At 53.2% G+C, this 9,552-nt stretch overlaps 1 protein-coding gene across 3 annotated transcripts in view; it reads right to left on the bottom strand.

The window, feature by feature from the left end:
* Positions 1-4,742: 4,742 nt before the first annotated feature.
* Positions 4,743-9,552, bottom strand: part of Zbtb40 (zinc finger and BTB domain containing 40) — a 70,522-nt gene continuing 65,712 nt past the window's right edge. For all 3 annotated transcript variants that reach the window (XM_057784769.1, XM_057784768.1, XM_057784770.1), the window contains exon 19: positions 4,743-8,312. In XM_057784769.1, the coding sequence (XP_057640752.1) occupies positions 8,118-8,312 (195 nt within the window). In that variant the 3' untranslated portion in view covers positions 4,743-8,117. The remainder of the gene's footprint in view (positions 8,313-9,552) is intronic.

Here is a 9,552-nt window from a genome sequence, read left to right as displayed (position 1 = left end):
TCTGGGGTCACCTAGCCAGGCAGCAGTGTTCTAGAAGCCTCAACATCTGGACGCACTGGACACTTCTCAGTGCTCAGGCCCTGCCTCTCACAGCTGGCACAGAAGCCAGAGCTGCAGGTCAACGGGAATCTCCTAACAAGAGTCTCCCATCACCTACGGGCATCAGAGCCCAGGGAAGCATGGCTTCTTCATGCAGCAGGCAGGAAGAGCCACTGTCCTCATGCCCTGCTGTGCTGGACAGGGCTCTTCCCACTTTGGAAAACTTCCTTCTTCCAGGCCAGCTAAGTGGTCATAAGGCCTCATCTGCTGACGGGAGGCCCCTTCGGAACTGTTCTCAGAAGTGTGGTCTAAGAAGGACACAATCCCTCCACGTCTACCTGAGGACAGAGCTTCTCCTTCATCTCCCGAGAGTGGGACCGTGAGGCTGCTGGGGCGCTGTACACACGGCACAAAACCTAGAAAGGCCTTCACTGCACACTGGCCACGGGCATGAGACCTCCCTCCTCGCACTGCAAGTGGCATCACTAGACAAACACGTGTTGGCATCACACGAGTGGTGCAGAGCTCAGGTGCAGATCCTCTCAGGGCCGTGGGAGGGAGCACTTCCTGACTGCCTCCTCGGCCCCCTTCTCATTTCTCTTCTGCCCTGGTCTACCACTGGGGGTAAGTAGAATGGAGAACATGGTGCTCTCCGTTGGCATCAGCATGGCCCTGAAAGCTGAGTGATAACAAGCTCCTTAAGGTCCTTTGCCAGTGTCCCGAGTATCCATTTGGTCCCTCTGGATGAAGGTGGTGAAGGCTGAGCTGGGATGTGTTTCCTGTGGGACCTCAGGGCAGGAGACAGCCTTAGCGCTGCCAGTCTTCTGAAGCTTGCAGTCAGTACCACCCACATCAGGTGCCTTCCCTTCCTGACTTGTCACCAGTGGGAATGCTGTCACAGGTGTTGGGTCCAGATGGCAGAGCTGGGCTGGAAGGTGGGCTCAGCCACCTCCCATCCATGGTCCTCCATTTAGTTCTGTTGTTCGATGAGTCACTAGCTGCGTCTGATGCTGAGATGGAATTAGTATCGGGTCCCTCAGTATCACCACATTTCAAATACTATCAGTCATGTGGGCCTAGTGATTTCCATACTGAATGACACGGTAGACTGTCAACTCCTTCACGGGCAAAACAATGCCATGTCCTTCCAGCCTCAAGAGTACTGATGCAAGAATCAATGAGCAAACGACCAGAAGAGTCCTGAAATATGGGGAACCAGGGCAGATAGAGGGACAGCAGGCTGGGGGAGAGCAGTCTGAGTCTGGAATCAGGGAAGGCGCACTCCAGTAAGCCAAGGAAGCTTGAGGATGAGGCTGAGGTCTCACTCTCTGCAGCTCTTCTCTGCAGAGGGGAAGCGGGGGGGATGCTGAAGGTCCGTATTGTAAAGACCAAAAGAACATTCATGGGAACCCATGTGAAACAGCAGGGGGCTACTGGGAAGTATAGATAAGATGACCTGTTTGGCCCACGCAAGAGATGGGGGCTGGAGGAACCCTGGCCCATGGCCCTCCCCAGTAGCCTCTGCTATCCTTTTTTTATACACTTCACGAGTTTTCAGAGTGCCAGCCATGTGCCTGGCACCAGGGAAGTAGGAAGACAGACAGCTGGGACCAGGCCTTGCCCTCCGATACTTTTTCACCTGTGTGTCATTTTATGACTCTCTCCCCTACATGCCACAGCTACATGTACAAAGCCACCTTGTTCCCCAGCTGCAGTGCTGGCCTTGAGAGCTGGCTTCTGTCCTGACCCTGCCTGGACCAGGCACTTCCATCTTGCACAGGGTGAAAAGCTGCTGGGCCCCATGCCAGTCCCCAGGGCCCCTTCCCAGGCTGTCCATTTTTATCAGACCCTCTTGATGGCAGGACTGTGAAATCTCCCCTGGAAAGGCCTGCAGGTCTCTGGACTGACCTTGTCCAGATGTGTTTGATCAGCTGTCCCTGGCCTGCGCTGGGGGAAGAAGAGCGGCAAGGCGTGCTGTTTGATCAGAGCAGCTGGGGAGCTCAGGCTAGCTTGCTCAGCCTTCTGCTAATCTCATCTCAGAGGACAAAGAAAGCAGGATGTTCCTGCAGATTCTCCCACAGGTATCTATGGGAGCATCCTTGCCAGAGATGTAAAGCAGTGCGGGGCGGGGTGTGGGGGAGACAGCAAGCAGAATACTGGGTCCCCTTTGTTCCTAAGCTCCCCACTTTTCCAGCGAAAGTTTGTCAGGTTTGTTCCCTTCCTCGAGGCTCAGAATCCAGCAGGGATGGAGCTGCGTAAGAACTGCGGCAAAATCTAACTTCTGCTGTCAGGGGTTTCCATTGTGTAGCAGCTGGAGAGGAAAGCTGGGCAAGCCCCACCTCCCTCTGTGGGACTCCAGCAACACTCGCCCCAGGCCAGTGCCGCTTTCTGTCCTGCCAAGTTGCAGATGTGCTGTAGGCAGGGAGGACCGGATGGAATTACAGTACACGCCACCCATGGGAAACAGCTCCCGCAGGGCATGGGGTACAAGCGCAACACAGTGTGCCTGGGCTGAGTCCCATTCCCAGGGGCAAGCAATGCCTAAGCATCCAGTGACTCCACTGTCCATGATCAGCTCTGTTGCCACACATGCAATAGGTGACGTGGGACCTGTGTTCTGAGAGCACTTAGCAAGGGGGCAAGCAGAGAAAAGGGGAGCATGGTGTCTGCACATGCTGGATGCCTCTTCTCAGGGAATCCTTGAGTTCTAGGCTTACCCAAGCCATGGTGATGATGATACCCCCACATACAATACTTCGTTCTCTCTTCCCCCATTTTTCTCTTTGTGTTTTGAGACATGGTCTCACAATGTAGCTAGCTGGCCTTGAACTCAGAGATGCTCCTGAGTGCTGGGGTTAAGGAGTGTGCTATCTCACCCAGAATTTTTATTTTTTTATTTTTTTGAGGCAAGGGTCTTGTCGAGCAGTCAAGGCTGACCTCCAACTTGCTCTGTGGTTCAGGCAGGCTTCGAACTTACAATCACGTTTCTTCCTTGGGAAGGCAGGGATTATAAGGCTTGTGCCATCACATTAGGCAGCTTTTCTTTTTTCCACCCATGATCATAGGTGGACAGAGAGACAGTGAACGGTGGACTGAAGATGCAGGAGAGCAGCTGGGAGCTTGGCTATGTTCACCAGACTTGGTCCTTTGGCTGTGCTGCAGCGGATTCCAGGAGCCTGTTTGTCCCAGGGAGGCTCTGGGCCTACTGCAGTGAAGTCTAGAGGCCCTTGTTCTCAGCCTCCCCTGGGATACACAGGGCTCTGCTCCTCTCTAGTCCTTCTTGGCCCTTGCTTGTTCCCCTTGAGCCTGTCACAGACAGCAGCAACTAACAGGAGCCTCTGCACTCAGGTACTTTAAGATGTTAATAACTGTTCTGTCATTCTAGGAAAGGCTTGTCCAAGGTCATCTTCTCACTAAGAGAGAGGGGGCTCCCACACCCATCCCTTCCCTCTATGTTGTACTGCCTCCCCCAGCCAGCTCCCCTCATCCGGGCTCACCAGGGATCCCTCAGCCCATTTCCCACCTCTGTTCACACCATCCCAGACCCTATATTCCCCTTCCTCCAGGGCCCAAGGACATGCTTCAGTTAGATCTCACAGCAGTACACTCAAGACTACTGGTCCAGATGGGACCTGGACAGCTTTAGTCTCTCTGTGAAAACCTCATGTGGACAGTAGGGTGTCTGCGAGTTCTGAAAACATCAACCTTTGTGCCCTAAGATCATCCCAGAAGTGAGCACAGAGCCCCCCCCCCCCCCCCCCCCGTCTTCCCAGTCTTGGAGCCGAGTTCAGCTTGAAGATGCAGCAGGCTTCTGCTGGGAGCTGTGAACCCCCCAGATCCTGAATTTCTGGTAAACAACTTGTAATGTTTGCAGCTGCTTTGAGCACGAGACCCTAAGGAGTTCCTGATGGCAGGGGAGTGGTTTCTGGTGGGTTTGGCTGGGGCATGGCTATCAGTTAAGGATCCCTATATAAGCTCCCCTGGACAGAATAAAGGGGGCATTCCTGTTTCAAGGATGACCAGTGTTGCTGTGAGTCTTTGTGTTTAAATCTCCAGCCCCTTGCCTGGTGCACGAACTGTATGGTAGCGCAGATGGGCGTGGTGCGCTACAGGCTTCCTCTCAACTCTGGTCTTCCTAGTACCACCTCTTGTCCTTTATCAGCTGACAGCACCGTGACATCTTTGTTTCTGCTTACTTATCTATTGCACACTTAGGAGCCACTGAGATCAATACAAAAATGAAAAGTGGTGGATGTCGTAAGGGGTCTCAGAGGATTCAGGAAGGGGGAGACAGGAGGAAGAAAAGATTCTCCTCGTATTAGAGAGCACAGGAGGCTGGCCTGCGTGTAAACCTTCCACACTAAACTCAGTAAATCCGGATTTTATAGCCACCATTCCCCTTACTGTTAAGAGCCTAGGAAGGAGCTGAGCAGGTGTCCCCCCGCCCCTCCAGGAGGATAGTGCGGGGCAACTCGGGTGTCCCCTGGATTCCATGCTCTGAAATGTGCTGCTTTCGAAAGAGAAATTAGGATGAAATTGTGTGATGGGAGTTATCGCCCAGGCCAAATGTGGCCTGAAGGTGCACAATGGTCTCGGGACACCAAGCCCTTTGCCCAGAACCAAAAAGCAAAAGGGTCTACAACACCAGTGTCCTGAAATAACGTACCACAACTGCTTCCAAAGTACAGACTTTATTTGTAAGCACAGTGCATGTTGAGTGGAGATGTTTGGCAACCAGTTTACACATCTCATAGGGCTGGTTGTCCTGGTCATGGGTGGCTTTGCTCAGGGAAACCATGACCATTGTCACAACTTGAAGGCCATGTAAATTAGCCCAAGGAATGATTTCCTCAGCATAGTCCCCAAAGAATGCACTGCTCTCTTTCTTCATAGGCCCAGTTAGACTGGAATAAGTTTGAGTTTCTTTCTGAGTTTTTAGCATAAGTCCTCAGTGCCCCCAAAGTTTCCATAGCAACAAAACTATTAACCCGCCTCTGACTCCCTTGGCCCCATGTCTTTCACTTTTCTTCCGGGCTCCCAGTATCTGATGGGACATACAGGGCGCTGCAGCACAGGGCTAGGCTGGGAGAGCTCACTGGAGCAAACCAGTGTCATTGCCACTACTGGCCAACTTTCTAGCTCCACAAGAAACACTCCTGTCCCTTAGAAGCACTTGCCTGTTCTAAGTGATGCTGTCATGTCAGTATCTCCATCTTTTGTCAATACAGGTTCTCAGGCACATGAGATTTAAAGGCACACCCTCCCATCCCCAAGAGAATAGAGATCTTTTCCCGTTATTTGGCATGTCTGTCCCTCATCTCATTCCTCAGCCCTGACCATTGGAGCTCACTCTAGGGACAAGGGTGAGGTATCACCCCTGTGGTCAGCAGGGGCCAGAGGCTTCCTTCAACTGGGCAGCACAGCACACGGGCCTAGAGCTTAGGTCACAGACTTGGGTACTGACTGGACTCAGAGCTTTTCCAATAAAGAGCTTTGGAGACAGAAGAGTCAGTTTATAAAATAGTTGAGAAAGACCTTTGTTACACTGGCCAAAATGTTCATAGCAGTCTTTGCTCCTCAGTCACCTGCTTGTGTCCATGCACTGGTGACGGACCAACCAGACTTCAGCTTGGTATCTATCTGCCTTCTCCTCTTCAGTGGCTGAATCAGGAGCCCTGGGGGAGGACTGGTGCCCCATGGCTCAAATATATAAATTCCAAGGAACCCGGAGACCCCTCTGGCTGCTGCCCAAGGGCCAGGCAGACATATTCATGGGGAGGAAGCAAATGGAACCACACTTCCATTGTAAAACCAATGTGGACAAAGAAGCCCATTAACAATGCCCTCTGCGGTAGTTCAGGTCTCTGGGGCAGCAGCCGCAGACTATCCCCAGGCTTCTTCGGAGTCACTATAAAAAGTCAGGCAGCTGAAGCAGAGGCCACCAGTCACCAGAACAGAACTCGCTGAGGATAGGTGAGATCCAGCGCTGTGGTTATGTGTACCAGAGCTGTGCACCCAAGGATGGGCGGCAAGCCTACCTGCCCTACGGCTCTCTGCGGCAGACACATCTGGTGACTGAAGGGAGCGTGTGGCCGAGCACCACCTGGGTCCCCAGGAAACCCGAGATTGGCTTTTTCAGGCCGGGAAGGGCCTGCCCACTAACTTTCGGCTTTGTGTATTCAGGCTAACCTCCCCTCATAGGATCTCAGGATGTATTATTTTGAACTGCTGTTCCTGACAGAGGCTGGAAGCATGTGCCATCCACTGTCTTTCAGTGGGTTACTGATGTGGAGGGACTGGCACACCACTTACAGATCAAGAGCTCCCCTGGTCGGCTGCCACAGCTCTGAAAGCCAGCAGGCCAGGGCCGCAGCGTGGGAACACTGAGCTTTCAGGGAGGTGATGTCTTGATGTTTGAGCACCATCTTCTGGTCAGTGTTTGGTTTCTGAGGCTGAATGGCTTTGCAAAACATTTACTTTAGAAGGGGAAAGATTCCTTAGCAAATAAATTCAAGCAGCCTGCATATACAATGAGGGTGGGCTTGACTGGGACAGGCTGGCCAGAGCTGGAATCCAGCTTGGAAACTCACCTGGGCTGCCTGTGCCCAGTGTAGGGGCAGCCCTTGAAACACTGACTGCTGTAGGTTAAACTGCTACGTCCTGTCCTCCACAGTGAGTCAGGTGCAGGGATGGTGGCACTGAACACTGCTGTAGGTTAAATCGCTACCTCCTGTCCTCCGCAGTGAGCCAGGTGCAGGGATGGTGGCAATGCACCTACACCGTAACAAGACTTGACCTTCAACTCTGCACGTGGTCATGTGAGTTGCACTTGTGTGGGCTTATCTCTGATAGCAAGTGGCTTAAAGGCAAGTGACCAAATCAGGGCATTCCCCTGTGTAGGGAGTCAAGCCACACTAGGTGGCAGGGAGCCCTGCCTGATGGGCAAAAGCTGTGATATCTTTGGGCTTCCAGGAAAGGAAGATAATGCAAACCTTCTCTGTAAGCAGCAGGAACCAACATCCATCTAATTGCACTTCCAACCAGATTCCATGAGCCATCAATTACCAGATTGTATCTCAGGATCTAAAGATAAAAGGCTCTGTGACACTCAGACTTGAATAGAGCACCGATCTGCAGTGAGCATGCAGCCAGGGGGAGCCCAGAGAGCAGGTCATGCACCAGGCAGGTGGACCAGTGGCAGAGACAGAGGCCACCTCGGATACTTCTCATCCCCCACATGCAGGCACAGGCCTGCCCCCAGGAGCTGGGTCATTTTATCACATGCTCCAGAGGAAGCCAGCAAGAGGTCTCCAGGCTGAGGAGAGGTTTCAGCCTTGATTACTGGAAGGCATGGAAGGCCCGAGATCACAGGGTCGCTCTCCATAAGGAATGCAACAAAAAAACATCCAAAAAAGCAGGCATAGCCGGATGGCCTCACGCGAAGGTGCCTTCCGCAGCAATGCTCCAAAGCTTTGTTTTGGGAAGGTCAGAGCTGAAGGGATCCGGAATGGCAATGAGAGCTTCCTGTGTTGTTAACATTGGCACCTGCTTTACAGCCAAGCTCTGAGAGGCAACTGAGCAGAGGAGAGGATGGGGGAAGTGGGAAGGGCAAGTTGCCGAGCTGATGTCCCTGGAGGCTGTTGGTGCTTTAGTGCAGAGGCACTGGCGGTGTCTGCAGGCCCTCTGTGGGCTCAGATGCAGGTTAACTCCCCTGCTCTTGAGGCTACCCAGCATGATGTATCTCCTCGGCCACCTTGGCCACCAGTTCCCACCCACTACTCTTCAGACTCTCATTTCAGAAGCCAGACTTCCCTGGGGGTCAGTGGAATCTAGGCCTGAGCTGCAGCCTGGAGGATTGAGGCTGTCTGCCATGAAGGCGGTAGTGCTGGCGTCAGAGTGGATGGCTCAGACACTGGGTCCTAGGACAATGACGAAGCCTCTGATTTCCAAGTGAGAGCACCAGGGTGGCGCTGAGTCCAACAGCTCACCACTTGGGACAGCAGCTAGAGCAGAGGCAGGCAGGCTGTGAGCTTCCTCTGCGGTCCAGTCCAGTCCCCCGCTACTGGAGGAGCAGCCATTCACTTGGCTTCACCACAGATCAGGGTGACAGTACCATCCAGCAGATCCTCCACCGTCACTGCCACAAGCTCAGAGCTGCTCTGAGAGGCCTGTGAATCTGGCAAGGTCACAAACACCTGTGAGCCAGCAAGTTGCGTCTCCTCTAACGTGATCACCTGCTCGGCTGGGGCTGCTGGCTCTGGAGCTTGGATCACCTGAAAGGAAAGACAGGAAGGCTGCTCCGGGCAGTGTCCACAGTGAGCTCCCCAGAATTTACATGGCTCCCGTTTCACGCCGTAATGATGATATTTATGTTTTCACCTGAGGAGAGCAATTACTTACACCTAATGGGAAGAGGGAAGTTTCACACACCAGCGATGCAAAAGAGAGGCAGGCAGACAATTTAAATAACTCTGTGCACTAAATTGCTATAATTTTGCTCAGTACGCCACCTCGGGGTGCATGGACTCTGTGATTACACCCCAGCGAACACTGGCGCAGCAGCTTGCACTGGCTTCTCCTGTCTCAGGAATGGCATGCAGAATAAGTGCCGTGCAAGGGTTCCAAGGAAACAGGAGTGCTTTACCAAGAGCTCGGGCCCCTCTGAGGCTGAACGCCTTCTTGGTGAGAAAGTAGCTCAACTATGGCTGCTCCAGCTCTCTTCAGTCACTTGGTCCAGTGGCTGGTGGGGCAGGCATAGGCTCCTGTCCTCTCCACAGGCTACAGCTGCCCCTGAAAACCTGCACACTCTGCTAACAAAGGCCTTCCCAGCTCTTCTGGGGTTCCTGCTGCACCTCCAAGCTATTTGATGCCTTGACATTTCTAAGGCAGTGTGTGCCAAAGGGCATAGCCACCTGGCTCTGGAGGACCAGCCAGGGTGGAAGAGTGGGCTCAGCTGTGTGGCAGGGTTGTGGGATAACTGTGGTGGCCAGTCACCAGGTGTCTGGTTCAGTAGAACTGCTGTGAAGTAAACGCTCTCTCTCTCTCTCTCTCTCTCTCTCTCTCTCTCTCTCTCTCTCTCTCTCTCTCTCTCTCTCTCTCTCTCTCTTCTGGAGTGGAGTCCTCTCCCACCTGTAGGACACCTTGTCTAGAAGCCTTGTTTCTAGGCAAGACATAGGCAGAGTAGCTCAAGGTGGGATGACAATGAGAACCTCACCCGGAATCCTGCCCTGCTCTCCAGAGGCTGCAAAACAAGACTGGCTTGCACCCGGACAGTGTGACAGCTGGACAGACACCTCCATCAGTATACAGACCCGACCCCAGCTTCTCTAGGAACCACTGACAGCTGCCAGAAGTCAGTTTCTTTTCCTTTCTGCCGCCTCTGGAGAAGATGCAAGAGCAGGAAGCAGCAGGGAAGCAGGCTGGCCAAGCTTAGCCTTCTCACCATGTGAGTGAAGGCACAGGCTTACACAAATGCATCCTCTATCCAGCCAGGTCTACCCACGGGCCTTGCCT

This window comes from Chionomys nivalis, chromosome 11, assembly GCF_950005125.1.
Source record: "Chionomys nivalis chromosome 11, mChiNiv1.1, whole genome shotgun sequence".
Classification (NCBI taxonomy): Eukaryota; Metazoa; Chordata; class Mammalia; order Rodentia; family Cricetidae; genus Chionomys; species Chionomys nivalis.
This window is presented reverse-complemented; position numbering and strand designations above follow the sequence as displayed.